The sequence below is a fragment of the Talpa europaea genome, assembly GCF_964194135.1.
Source record: "Talpa europaea genome assembly, chromosome: 15".
NCBI lineage: Eukaryota > Metazoa > Chordata > Mammalia > Eulipotyphla > Talpidae > Talpa > Talpa europaea.
The window spans coordinates 12,765,269-12,779,442 of record NC_140083.1 but is presented as its reverse complement, the minus strand read 5'-3'; the positions used below and the strand labels follow the sequence as shown (position 1 = coordinate 12,779,442).

Below are 14,174 nucleotides of genomic sequence, written 5' to 3'. Positions count from 1 at the left end.
ACCTAAGGAGTTGTTCCATAATGCCACTGGATAGGCCTTCTTAGAGGTATTATATAGGGGTTGAAGAGTTTCCAGTACTATGGACAGAGGTGAACGTGAACAAAAACTCTGCTGAAGTACAGCACAAAATGGTCCTTATTTATTGAACACTTGCTATATGCCAAGGTGCCTGTGTCCAGGGCTTTGCATATGTAATTCATTTATTCTACTGCATGCCATCTAGGCTAGGACAATAATGAAAAGACACACATGGCACTTAACTCATAGAACTTCTAGTCTCCCTACAGAACAGAGACTCCACAAGGCTTGTTTTACCGTATCTGTTTCACATGTGATTAAAAGCACCTAGAGAATAACAGCAATGGTTACCATTTAGTGACCATCAACCCCGCATCAGATACTTTTCCTGAGCACTTTCTGAGTTAGTCTGTTCAATGGCCCTTTAGAAAAGGAAATGGAGGACTAGGAAGAGGAAGTGGCTGGGAGTAAGAGGTAGAGTGAAGACTTGAACAAGATGTTTGGTATCAATGTCTGTGATGCTAACTACCATTGATACATACACTAGCCAGTTGGATTCCTGCTCTTACTCTTTTTACTAAAAGATCATGCACGTTATGTCAAAATTCTGCTGTGATAGCCAGGACCCAGAAAACACACATTACTTTGTCTACAGACAAACCCTGTTCTCAGCAGATGTTTGCTTGAGTGTTTACCATATTTCAGAATATTGTGTGTGTGCATATCACATTTAGGTCAAGCTCTCAGCACATTGTTGGCCCTTGATCTACATCCTCAGCATTGTAGGCAAATGGTAACATCAGAAATAAACAGAAATTAAGAAGTAGGGGCTGCTAGAAGCAATATTACTGGATCTGCGTTTGGACAAAAATATGTTTGTATTTTTGCAAGGCTGGGTTTGCTTTATTTAAATATAGAAACAACAAGTATCTACATAAAACTTCACACAACAGTTGAGCAATTTCTGCAGTTATATGTCAACCATCAAATTTATTATGTAATATAATTTGCCCATCAGCTTAAACCATCCCATTGCAGCGTATGGACACACTCCTTGAGAATAAAAAACAGACTTGAACAAATTTCAGTTTCACATAAATTCTATTAAAGAAGAATAAAAAAGTAAAATGAAATTTCTCCATTTTCTTCTACCTTATGGGTTTCTTTGAGGTTTAATAATAATATAAATAAAGCAAATTTGAGATGAAATACAAAACAGTGAACAATAATTTAGAAACACTTTGAAGAAGCAAGTATTATATTCCAGTGTTGCCAGGCTTTCAACATAAGTAAGACAGAAAACAGCAAGAACTCTCATTTATTCTATCAAGAAAGCATAAATATTGGCTCTAAATGAAGCCAACCTCTTGCAGCTGTACACTAGCTCTCAACTATTAAAAAGATTCTTAAATTCCCAGGGAAACAAAATCAATTTCAGCCATATAAGTCTGTATATAAATCTACTGTGCTTTATTCCAAATATTTTCTCATCAAGGAGTTTGGAACAAAAATTTTTTTGAAAGAGAAAGTCCCCAGTTTACCCATTCCACCATTACAAATATTTGAATGACTTCCAGTAACTTTGCTTAGAAAATCTCAAGGTCTAACACGCCAAAGACAGCTCAGCATTAATGTCAATACATTTCATGATTTGGCAAGCTAACCATTCATAGCAATGGACTGGAATTCTGATTGCCATTTTCATATATTGTCTTTCACTTTTGTCACAGCACACTGAATGGTGTTACACTTGCTCTTTTGGTGAGATACTTACTTTCTGGGGTTATGTTAAAAATTCATTTAAAATTCATTCTGTTAAGGCTTAAAATGAGCTAAATGATTACTGTTTTAATCCCAAGTCAATATGTGTAGTCAGGACTTGAAAGAATTCCAATCACTATAGCCTTTATTCATATTTTCAATGGATAATAATGCTGTGGGGTCATTTTCCTTGGTGCTGATTTGTTATATTTTTTATTTGTGGTAACTATGGCTGCTGGTATAGAAACTGTTGTTCTGTGCTGTTCAGCTCAAGCACAGAAAAGGATATTAATTTTCTTATTAGACTTATTAAGAATCTGCAATCGCAAAGTGAATCATACATATTCACTAATGTGTGGAGAACAGAGTAGAATAGAAATGTAGTTTCCCTACTTTAATGTGCATTAGAATATCCTGGAGACTTAGGTTCCCTAAGTCCCACAACCTACTGGATCAGAGATGCTTGATTTGGGTGGTGTGAGTAGAGCTGGGACTCTGATTTCTAGCAAGTTCTGATGCTGATGCTCATGTTGTCAGTTCGAGTCCATCTTTTGAGGAATAGAGATATGAAGTCACATGGTCAATAACAAAGGCTAAAGCACCTTGGGCTCCAATCTTGCTTTTCCCACTAACAAGATCATTGATTTGGGGGTAATTTACTTAATTTATTTTGAAGTCTTCGTTTCCTCATCTGCTCAATAGGGGCTTTGTAAAGATTTAGATAAGTCTTTATGGTCACAGCACTGGACAGATATCTGGTATGTGATTAATACATAACAACCCTGGTGACTAGAGATGATGTTGTCTCCTTTTCCAGGATTCATCTGGTTGCATACCAGTCTTTTCTTTCAAATCCTCATATACCTGGCAAAGTATGTGCTAAAGATGTCTAGGTTAGGAGTTTTCTGGTGGGTGAATTTCTCAGGTGGGTCCTAAAATTCTTGAGCCTTAAGAACTTTCAACTAAATACCAAATGGAATGCTTATCTGATTTCCTGTCATTTGGATTATTTTTTATTTAAGTTGCTTGATAACCACAGCTCCACAGCTATGTGTCCTATAAATGATCTTTTTAAGAACAACATCAGTTTATTTTCAAAATCAAACTCAAGTCTTTGGAGACTAATATCGTTTCTCTCCATATTTTGTTATTAAGAGGTCTGGTGTTCTGCCAAGGCAACATATTAATAAATTTTGCTGGAGATTTTCATTGTCATGTGAACGTTGAAATTGGCTCTCAATTACACAAAGCAGCCAATTCAACAGGATACGTGTATTGGATTTACAATGGACACATCTGTGAAAAAATACTTTAAAATCTCTGATTTTGTGGTTTGCTTTTAATTTGTTTGAAAAGGCATGATCCACCAGTCATAAGAATCTCAGCCAATTTAGGTGAAGTTTATTTTGAGAAATGTATAATTTTACTTTAGTCAAACGTTAGTAAATGAAATTGTCTGGCATTCAAACATTTATGTTTGTTGCTCACTTAACACAAGTCCCATTTCCATGGTAGGTGCCAGACAGGGGCTAGACAGTCACCCTGTCCTTGCAGAGTTTATAGTTTAGTGAGAAGGATAAAGGCATAGGTACTAGAACTTCATTTTAACAAGCTTAAAAATCTCCAGTCTTTACCAGTTACCCAGCTGTGGAAAGTAAATTCTCTGCTTTTGTCCATGCCCTGTTAGCCATCACCACAGCTTCTGAGGCTTCCACAGCACTAGATGATCTTCCAGAAGTAGGATCCTTCTGAGCTTCTAACCAGAGGAGAACATAGCCTTTCCTATGGTTTTATTGAGCAGATGAACTGAGAGAAGAGAAATCAAGGCAGCTCTGCAGCCTGCAATTAGTTGTCACATAAACTAATTAGTGCAATGACATATTGAAGCCAGTGTCAGACTGTGTGCCAAGCTTGATTTTGATTTTTAAATGATGCAGGGGTTCATGCTCACATGACCTGTTATGAACTGAATGTGTCCCCTGACTCTATATCATTGAAGCTCCAACCCCCGACAGGATGGGATGGGGCAGGAGGCCTTTGGGAGGTAATTAGGGTTAGGTGAGGTCATGAGGGTGGGGTCTTCATGATGGGATGGGTGTCCCATGAGAACAGACCAGAGAGCTTGCTTTCCATCTGCACATGTCAGAACAAGGCAAGAAGGCAGGAAGAGAACACCCACCTTGGCTGCTACCTTGACCTTGAACTTCCCAGCTTCTAGAGCCATGAGAATAACTGTCTTGTTTAAAACACCCAGTCTGTGGCCTATCATTATGGCAGTCTGAGCAGATGAAGGCATGAACTTAGAAAGAACACAGGGATTTGTACAAAACTGTAAAAAATGCTTCAAATTTGTCTTTTATTAACCCCAAGCAGCGTCTTCTGCCTTCTCTGCCAGGCAGGCTCCTTACTGTTGCCTGCACACAATTAGCTCTTTCGGGCCTCTGGTATGCACCCCTTTTTGCATTTTTCTTTACCTAAAATGCTCTCCCCGAACCTTCCACTTCAGGCTCAGAGGCTCCTCCCTAAGAAATTTTGCATGATTAACCTTTCTTCATTGCAAAATTTGCTTCACCACCCACTCTCTTATGTCCTGCTGGTTCCAGGATGTAGGTCTCATCTCCTCACTGAGTCCATGAGCATCTCTATGACAAGATTTTTCAAATCTTTTGTGTCCTCCATTGGCCCTTTTTAGAGGTTTGTGCAAATAAAATGGGAATAAAATTGACTGAATGAAAACTGAGATAGATGCTGAGAGCCAACGAATGTTCTGAGGCAAATGAATCAAGCAATGCAAGGAAATAACAATAAAACCCTGGCTCCAGAGCCTGCGGGTGGGGGTCGGAGAGGGACGTTCTGGACAAGTGAGTTTAATAGATGGCTGAAGATTTATCCTTTTAAACACTAAGGGTTTTAATAATCTTGGATGGAAACCTCCCCAATATATTCATCTTGCCTGCCTTTTAATAGGGTGCACCGTGAGTCGGGGTGTCATTAAAAGTGGTAGGGTGCGATAACACAGGGAAGCCCTCAGGCCCTTCCGAGGCATGCAGAACCATTTGTCCTCATTCTAAATGGCTGCAGATTGCTGTGTTTTTATTGTTATTTTGTTTTTTAGCTTTTCTGGGTCCTCCCTTGCTGCTGGACTGTCAGTCTCACTCTTGCCTGTGACTGACTGTGCCATCTCTACTCCCTGCTTCTAATTTGCTGCTTCTCATCTGAAATGAGTTTGGAAATCAAATGCTCGAGCTCACTGTGGTTATTGTCATAATGATTCTTGTTAGAGATGTGTGTAAACTGAGAGCCAGGGCTGTGTGTGGGTTTGCCAGGGTCTCCAGGGCTAGCGTGTGCAGGAGATGAATGCACGTATGTCATGAATATTTAGTTCACCTTCTCTGAATCCTTTTAAATTTACTTCCTAGTCTTATTTTTTGGCTCTGAAAAGAGAATTTCTTGAAAAATACACTTTTCATATATATTAGGAATTCAGTCATGTGACATTCGATAGGTCATGATCTAGAACCTACAAAGAGGAAGATTCAGGCTGGGCACTGTAGGTGAACCCTCTAAAATGGACACTATGCTGGCTCACTCACTGTTTTCTGTAGCACACAGCACACAGTAGGTACTCAGTAAAACTTGTTGAATCAGTGAGGAGAATTTTATAATCTGAGCAGAATTAATATATTGACATACATGCACATACAAACCTACAAAAGATGGTAGTGAGTCATAACAGAAATTCGAGTATTACAAGACCCCAAATTATTTCATTCTGGAAAATTCAGGAGGACTTCATGGAAGAGTTGTTGTATTAAATGGGAATGAAAGGATGAGGCCATATTTCAACCAGCAAGAAGTTAGGGAAGCAAAAAGAGACAAGAATGCCACAGGCAAAGTCCCGATGCTGGAATGGGCAGGGTATATTTGGGAGGCGACTGAGTACATTTCGCTAGAGCACATGCAGGGGAGTAGGACATCACATCATAATGTTCTGTTGAGGTCAGAGTGTGGGTGGGCCTTGCTGTCAGGCTAGAATTTGAACTTCGTTTACTAGCTGATGGGGAGGGCAGCAATTTTTTTGAGCTGGGTGGGGACAAGCCTGGGGCTGGGCTTTAGAAATCCTGGTAGATGTTGGAATTTGGGAGTTGAAGGGAAACAGGACTGGAGTAGAACAGGGTACTGAGGGAAGGCAACACGAGCTTCAACTGGGATGCTGGCAGTTGGGAATACCAGCCTGGCATAGATTGGGAGATGCTGCAGAGGTAGTTTAAGAAGAGTTAGCAACTGACTTATCAGAAGTGATGGAAAAAGTACACATTGGGTATAACTCCAAGTGGTGATCTTCCCAGAACTCAGAATCCAGAAGAACAGGTTTAGAGATGCTGATGAGTTAGACTTGGGAAAAGCTGAGGTGTGAGAGCAAACTGTTGATAGCTTTGCTGTAAAAAGCATGAATGGGAAACTCCCTTGAAAAAACACTAAGAAGTAAGAAATACTTATACAATGAGTGCTTTTGTAGCCCTTGCCACAAAAAGGTATTGAAATTCTGCATCTTATTTTTAGCCTCTTCTTGACATAATTATACTAACAATTGTTCTTCTCTTCAAATAGCTTTCAAGTGGACCTTCCAAAAAAATTAAAAGGAGCTAATACTTTTTTTTTTTTTTTCCTGAGAGATAACTCTTGATAAGGTGTGATTTTAATGCTATGCAAAGTTTGAGCAGTATCTGACTTGTTCATCAATCAATAGTGGGTCTTCTCTGATTCAAGACAAGGAACAAGAAAACAAACTGAGAAAACGTCCCTCAAACAGAAGATGGGTCTTGACCTCTACTGTGAGAAACAGAAGTGTTTTCAGATTAGCCTGGAGTAAGTAGGGGAACTGGGATACTAGGATTCTATAGGATGGATGAGTAGGATTTTGACAGGCAAGCAGAAGGGAAAAGTGCATTGGGAAATTGTGTGTGTAACGCTGGCATGAAAGAATGACATAGTATGGCTAGGGGATGCAGGAAGCCACCTGGCTAGAGCACATGTGGAAGAACGACAGGGAGAGACCATGCTACTGAGGAACTTGACAGGGGTGTACAATGGGAGGTGGGCTGAGCCAGGTGGGATGGTCTTGTATACTGCATTGGAAGTGCATTTGCACTTTATTGGCAGTGGAAGCAAGTGCAGAGATTCACTGGGCAAGAGAAAAATAGGATAGGTTTAAGTAAGCTCTGGTAGATCTATAGAGGATGACTTGAAAATTGGGAAAAAGAGGCACAGATGAAGATGCCACTCAAGTGCTACTGAAAGCAAATGAGGACCCGAGCAAATGAAGTGATGAACCGGTTAGCCTATTTCAAGCATTGAGTGTGTGCTGGTGGCCAGCTGTTCCAGCAGAACAGCAAAAGTTTTTGGTCCAGCAAAATTGGATGAGCCTCCTTTTGGAGTCAAATCAGCTTTAGCTATAGATTACTGGACCAGAGACCCTGAAAAAAAATGAGAGGTTCTAGAAGATTCATACTATAGCCAGAAATCAAGGTTCATCTTTGGTTTGGGGCACAATGTTAATACAAAAGACATAGGGGAGCACAAACAATACCATGAGGTCCTGGTGGACCTGATTCCGTGTAATAAAGTTTCTTGAAGCACACTTATTCTAGACAGGAACATTCCAGGGTTGGGGACTGGGGGTGGGGGACGGGCAACATTGCTTCGAAAAAGTCCAAGGGGGAAAACTGCAACAACTCTCCATTGAAGGAGTCTCTCTTTTAAATGCAATGGACATATTCTACCCTACAGAACTGCTCTATCCAACATGGCTGCCATAAGCCACAGGTGACTAGTGAGTCTCTGAAAAACCACTAGCCCAAATTCAGATTTGCTGTAGTTGTAAAATACATGCTAGATTTCAAACACTTAGCATGAGAAAACAAATGTAAAATATACCTCATTAATGCTTTTTTATTGGTTCTCAGTTGATATGATAACGTAGACCCTATGGGGTTAAATCAAATGTATTATTGAAATAAACTTATATTTTTAATTATGGCTACTAGAAAGCTGAAAGCAATTATTGTTCTGTTAGACAGGACTACTATAGAAATTTCAGTGTTGTTTGCTATTGCAAAAGTCATATAGTTCTATCTCCTCTGATATTTCTGACCTTTTTTCCTTGTAGGGAAGTTGTCAACTTGTTATTAAGAAGAAATAAAAAATTTAATAAACAGGTCAATGCATTCTTGTCTACTTTCCAGAATTGTTTATCTGCCTTTCAATGTTTCCATGGAGATTAGTGCTACTGCAGGCTTGTTTTAATGGCTATGGTGTTCTGTACAGTTTGCATATTATAAAAGTCATTTATACAAAAAGTTGGAAAGGGTTTACTATTTGGGGCCATTAAGAGGTAAGAAAGATGGAGTGGGGCAAAGGTCTCATTAATAACCTTCATATCAGGGAAAGTTGTAGCCTGACATGTTTAAATAGACTCAACCTTTCTAAAGAAGAGGTGATTGCAAAATACTCCTCTCCCACAAAGAGCTTGGAGCCAATATCTCTATTAGAACATCAAATAACAATCGCAAATTCTCAAAAACCAGAGTGCTTGAAGGATCATTTTGCTTTCACATTGGTGAACAGCAAGTAACTGTTCAGAAAGGGCATCCCTGGATTTGACAGCAGGCCTCCAATTCTTTTTTTTTTTTTTCTTGTGGACTAGTGGAAATTGTAACGTTTGATCATAATACTGACCTTTAGCTTAATTTGCCCTAATTTTGCAGAACCTTCCTGCTTCACACTAACCACCCCCTCTGATTCTACAAATTTGGTATGTGTTAGCATTTAACAGAATGAGAAATAGCCTGAAGGATTCTCCACCAAATGGAACTGATTATACAATGAAAATAAACTTAGGCTAGGATCTGAGACACCATGTAAAGTATTTTACTATGTTTTGCAAGGCTTTTTGCATTTAGGAAGCAAGTAAGTTTGTTTTTAAACAAAAGTGGCCTCTTGAAAAAAAAGCAAAACCTTGTTCACCGTCTTTGAAGTGTAAGTGAGCAAAAAAAAAAAAAAAATCAAAAGTTAAATGATGACTATGAAATCCAAAGGGGAGAATTACAACCTGAGGCACACCCACCACGCCATGTGTCTGCTGTGCTTCAAGCAGTTTAACTATGTCTATAGACAGTCTGATAGTCTTGTAGACAGTGAACCTTTTGGACAGAACAGGCAGTTCTTAAATACCTGTCACCGACGTTATAGAGCAGAGCAAGATGGAACTGAAAGATTCTCATGTCAAGCCTTTAATATCGGTACAACAAAAATGACTTCATCTGTGCAATTAGTGAACAAACTGTTCCCACTGGTCTAATAGCTCCAGGAGGAGAAACTTATTTTGACTTTGATTTGTCCTGTTTTTCCTGCAGACTGAATGTTGCAACCTTATGTCGACTAAAATCTTTTGGCCTAATAATTATAGCCAACATTGAAAAACTCTGCCCTCAAATTATTAGTGCAAATAAAATGAGGGAGAAATAAATTAAACCCAACCCTTCCATCCCCATGTCCCATCCCCTTCTGCACCTTAGAAGTTCTGTGGTCAAAATGTTTCAGCACTTCTTCATCCATAAAAATCAAACTAAATTTCTGTTTAGTAAATTAACTTTACAGGGTTTTGTTTTGCTTCTACTGTCATTGCTTTACTGGCCTGTTTGGGGAGTGCATTCCCTAATGTTTAAAGCAAGTGAATTGTTTTACTTAAAGCAAAGAAACCCTAAGAGCTTCCTTTCTTTACCATTCAGTTTCAACTGTCTAAAGAAAGATGGTTAAAGAGAGGCATATGCTTTTTAGAAATGTATGGCTAGCATGAGACTGGTGTATATAATACCTCCTGTCACTTGAGCCATGTGAAGGACATTTTCAAATATTAACATGTCCCAGAAAAATTAGAAAATGGATATTTTTGGTCTTAACTTTGACTCCAAGGTGAACCTAAATAAGCAGACCCATTGCTCTTGACTTCATCAAAGTTTGAAAAGAAATATCCACAAACCCTTTTCAAACTTACCTTTCTTCCAGGTATATCTAGGAGTCTGGGGGAACTGTTAGCAGAGTTGCTCAGATGATGCCAATTTCTTGTAGGGCCTAAGGATCCAGATTCATTATCCTAAAGTGAAAAATGAATGTGGAGCAAGACCAGTAAGTTGGCAAATTCTCCCTTAAAAGCAGCAGTAATAGGCTACGTAAGAGACGGATTCCATTTTAATTTGGGGGAGACCATGTTACCTAAACAAATTCTTTTCACTTCAACAAGTGTTTCCCTCTATTTTCATATTCTTATTTTTTTTAACACCAAATTATTTTTTTCCCTCTTAAGAGCTGGAATGATAGATGTAGTTCCACTTTTGTCATGTCATTCTACTTTCAAAAGGGCAAATGTGCTGTTAGAGATGAGAGAACACTGAAAAGAGATGATGGAGGAAGACCAAAGCCCACTATGTGCTAATACAGCTATTATTAACTTTTAACTGAATTTAATATATCCTTCTAAAAGAGGATCTGATTAGATGATTTCACTCATGATTTTTTTTTAGCACTTAGCCTGGTAGCCTGGAAGTGACAGAGCCAATGTGCCAATATTAGCCATTTCTTAGCACTTTCTAGTTTTCAAGTCATAAATTACAGAGCTGAACCAGGGCCAGGCTAAATTATTTTGGCAAAGGAGGCACATGAAGCATTTTCTCTGAGGAAAATTGGGCCACTGGATTAGATCACCATTTGATGGGCACACAACTGATTAGGGATTCTGCTCAAGAAATCATAAGTTGATTCAGTCACTTACAACTTATGCAGGTCATCGCTCTGTATCCCCCGCACTCTCAAATATTTTAAAAATGATGTGGATGAATGTTAACTGCACCAAGATGGATATAGACGAGGATAGCCAATATTTCAGTGATGTGAATAGTGTGCTTGACATATCAGCAAAGTGGTTAGAATTTAAAGGAAACAAGTTGAATGAAGACAATGTTGGGAGGAAACAGGAACTCATTCATTTGAAAAATATTTATTGAATGTTTACTCTGTGTCAGGCTGTGTTCTAGACTCTAGCTTAATTTCAAGGAACTCACATTCTAACTAAATGTAAAACCTAAAGCTGAAGCACAGAACTTCCACTTCCACTATGACCATGATAGAATAACAGGGAGCATATTACCTTCCCTCATTAAACAATTAAAAGACTTGTCAAAATCAGTAAAACTAGTTTTCAGACATTGGAAAACAATCAGTAGAACCGAGATCTCTGGGGCAAAAAAAAAAAAAAAAAAAAAAAAGACAGATGGGGTGGGGTGGATAACCAAGATGAGCCTGGTGATGCCCCAGCTTAGTTTGATGGGTTTCCAGGCCACTGTTCAAGGAAGAGGGACCAGGAGAATTTGATTTCCCTGAATTAAGGTGACAGTTTAAAGTATAGAGATGCTATGGCAGATGAACTTTAAGGGCCACAGAACTAGGGAGAAGAAAGTTTCAAGGAAAGAAAGCTGCACATCTGCAGAGTTCCCTTGAATTTTTAGCTGAGTAATAATCAGTGCATGTATTTGAGGAAACTACCAAGACTAGAAGTCACTGGAAAGGAACAGGTAGAATCATCTTTGGAGCACACACATGGCCTATGTTCCCATTAGGCAAAGCAGAAAGACTTCCTAACACATACAGAATGGAGTGGAGACTTAGGGGGATATTGCCTCAATAGTAGGGTTAAATTAGGCCTAGAAGAAAAACTGTTCTGTACCTACCAAACAAAACTTAACAGCAAGCCTTGAAAACTGTTTCCAAGTAATTTAACTGCATCCTACTGCAAAGCCCAAAAACATTCAAAGGGTTACAAATATATTCAATACTCCCACAATGCTCCACTTAAAATGGCTAATATTATCAGGTATGCTTCTAAGAAAGCAAGGACAAGATCCAAGACGAGGAGAAAATCAAGTCAGACTCAGGAATGACCTAGATGGAATTAGTAGACAAAGATATTAAAAGGGCTATTATAAATATATGCTGTATGTTCAAAGAAATCATATATATAACAAAGAGAAATAGAAGCTGTCCAAATATGACTCAAGTCAAAGTGCTATAGTTGAAAAGTGAACTGGATGTGGTTGGGATTAAGAGCAGATTAGAGAGGCAAGAAGAAAAGATGAGTGAATCTGAGGCATTTCTCAAATGGGTCTCCTCTCTGTCTCTGCGTATATAGCCAGGGTCTTACTTCAACCTTATACCATTTCTCTTTGGGATCTGTTAACCATATCTCCCTGCTTCTGGTCTTGTTTCCTTCCATCAGGTCTAGACAACAAAGTGACCTCTCTGAAACAGGATCCAATTATGTCACTTTCATATTTAATGTCTTTTGATAGTTCTCCATAGACTCTCAAATCCAACTCAGAGTGACATCTGCCTTCATGTCAGTCCCTTTGCTTATTAATCTTACCCACAAGAAGGTAAAAGTGAACATTGCTAAAGACACCTTGGCAATGATACAGCTGTCGTACAGGATTAAATTGTAGGAATTGAAGTTCGTCACAAAATACAGAAATCAGGTTTGTTTTTGTGAAGGACTTGATCAGTAACAAAGCAGTTTTACTGAATGTTATGTTGTCTGGGCATTCCTTAACAGCATGTGGCCACAATTCTCAAATAGGAGTCATGCTCTGGTTCAGACAAAGAAGGTTCATTGAAAGACTGCAGGATATGTGAATAAGGGAACATTGAAAAATTGTATTATAATTGCAATGCACTAGAAAGACCTAGATGTAGTCACTGTTCTACTGAAGAACATTTTAAATGTGAAGTACATTTTTTTCCATTTAGGCACTAAAAGAGTTGATGAAAATGATACTTTGCTCATTCTGAAAGTTACCTTCAATTATATTTCTAGTTGATATGAATACCTGACTTTGACAATATATGAACTAATAGCCATATATATTTATTAATATACATTTCTAAATATTACCAGTAAGGACCATATTCATAATATATCTGATGTTCTAGCTATCAAGTTACATGAAATTTCAACTCAGTATTACTTTCTGCTAGAAATTTAACAACTGAATCAAATGTACATAATATTTTCATGCTAAAATATTCACAAAATTGGAAAATTCACTTAGTCAAGTTCACTTTTTCTGCATTGTGTCTATTTTTTATCATTAAGTGGACATTAACTTCAGTTTAAATGTCCATTACATCCCTGCAATATTCCTATTTGCAGGACCCACTGTACTTTATTTAGGCTATTCTATTGTCCAGCACAGGGTTCTTTCTTTTGGAAATGAGACACACTGTGAGGTTATAAATGCTTTATTATTTTCAACATAGGGGAAGCTTGGTGGTGGATATGTGCTTTTATGCCTAAGAGTCCAAGCTGAGGCTCTCTTTCTTATAGCATGTAATTGTATACCAACAAATGTATATGTGATTCTTATCAAAATTAAGCTTAGTCACTAAAAGAAGATTCACTCTCTGAACTTTCTTCTGTATGTTTTTCACCTTCACCATCTGGTACTGGAGCATCTGGCCTCCTGGAAGCGAAGGAAAAAAAAAATGTTTTAAGGTTTTTCCAGTTGAAAAAAAAGCACTAACTAACTGTAAATTGGGTTCATCCTAGAATATTGCTGCTAGTAAATCTGCCAAGCCTGCGTCCTTAACTGAGAGTCTCCGGCTCTCCACCACAGCGTGCTTCTCTCTGGCTTCTCCAGCACCGTGGGGATTAAGTGCTATTCCTGTGGAGGCCACGGCCCTGTTTTCTCTTGCCAGTCCTTCCAGAAAGTGCTACTTCAGCACTTTCTGCTTCTCATTACCATGGAGACCCAACTATAGACAGAGATGCGATTTGGAGAGGTTGGAATGAGCAGTGCTAAATCCTTGCAGCCTCCAAGTGTACATGAGGTACAGAAAAGGGAAAACTAGAAATGGAAAGAAAAGGAAAACCTTTCTGTTCAGGAAAACTGCATGGAGAATTTTATAAATGGAAGAGAGTACAAGAATGGATTTTGAGACACATAGGCAATATGAAAATGTTCTGAGGGAGGACAGGCCAAAGAAATTTTTTGTTTGTTGAGGGTTTTCATTTATATGTTTTATCTTTAGAAAATGAATATAAAACATGAGATGGTAAACAGTGCCTTAAAGATTCCCTAAATATGAGAATGTTAAACTCCAATACTGTGCTATAATAAACCAAAATGAAATTTTAACAGTGTGGTTAAAATGACCAACTAGATAAGCTTAATACTGTTTGTCAGCAAATCATTTAATCAATATGATAGTAGTGTGACTCCACCTCTACTCACTCTTACCACAGAAGTAAATTAAGCAAGTCAAGTGTACCTTTGGAAAAACTAAGA

General features: G+C 38.4%; 1 protein-coding gene across 2 annotated transcripts in view; it reads right to left on the bottom strand.

Moving 5' to 3' along the window:
- Window positions 1-13,213: 13,213 nt before the first annotated feature.
- The window catches only part of WASHC3 (WASH complex subunit 3), a gene marked incomplete at its 5' end in the record, with an annotated part of 38,017 nt that continues 37,056 nt past the window's right edge, over window positions 13,214-14,174 (bottom strand). For both annotated transcript variants that reach the window (XM_084255183.1, XM_084255184.1), the window contains one exon: window positions 13,214-13,349. In XM_084255183.1, coding sequence (XP_084111309.1) covers window positions 13,265-13,349 — 85 coding nt within the window. In that variant the 3' untranslated portion in view covers window positions 13,214-13,264. The remainder of the gene's footprint in view (window positions 13,350-14,174) is intronic.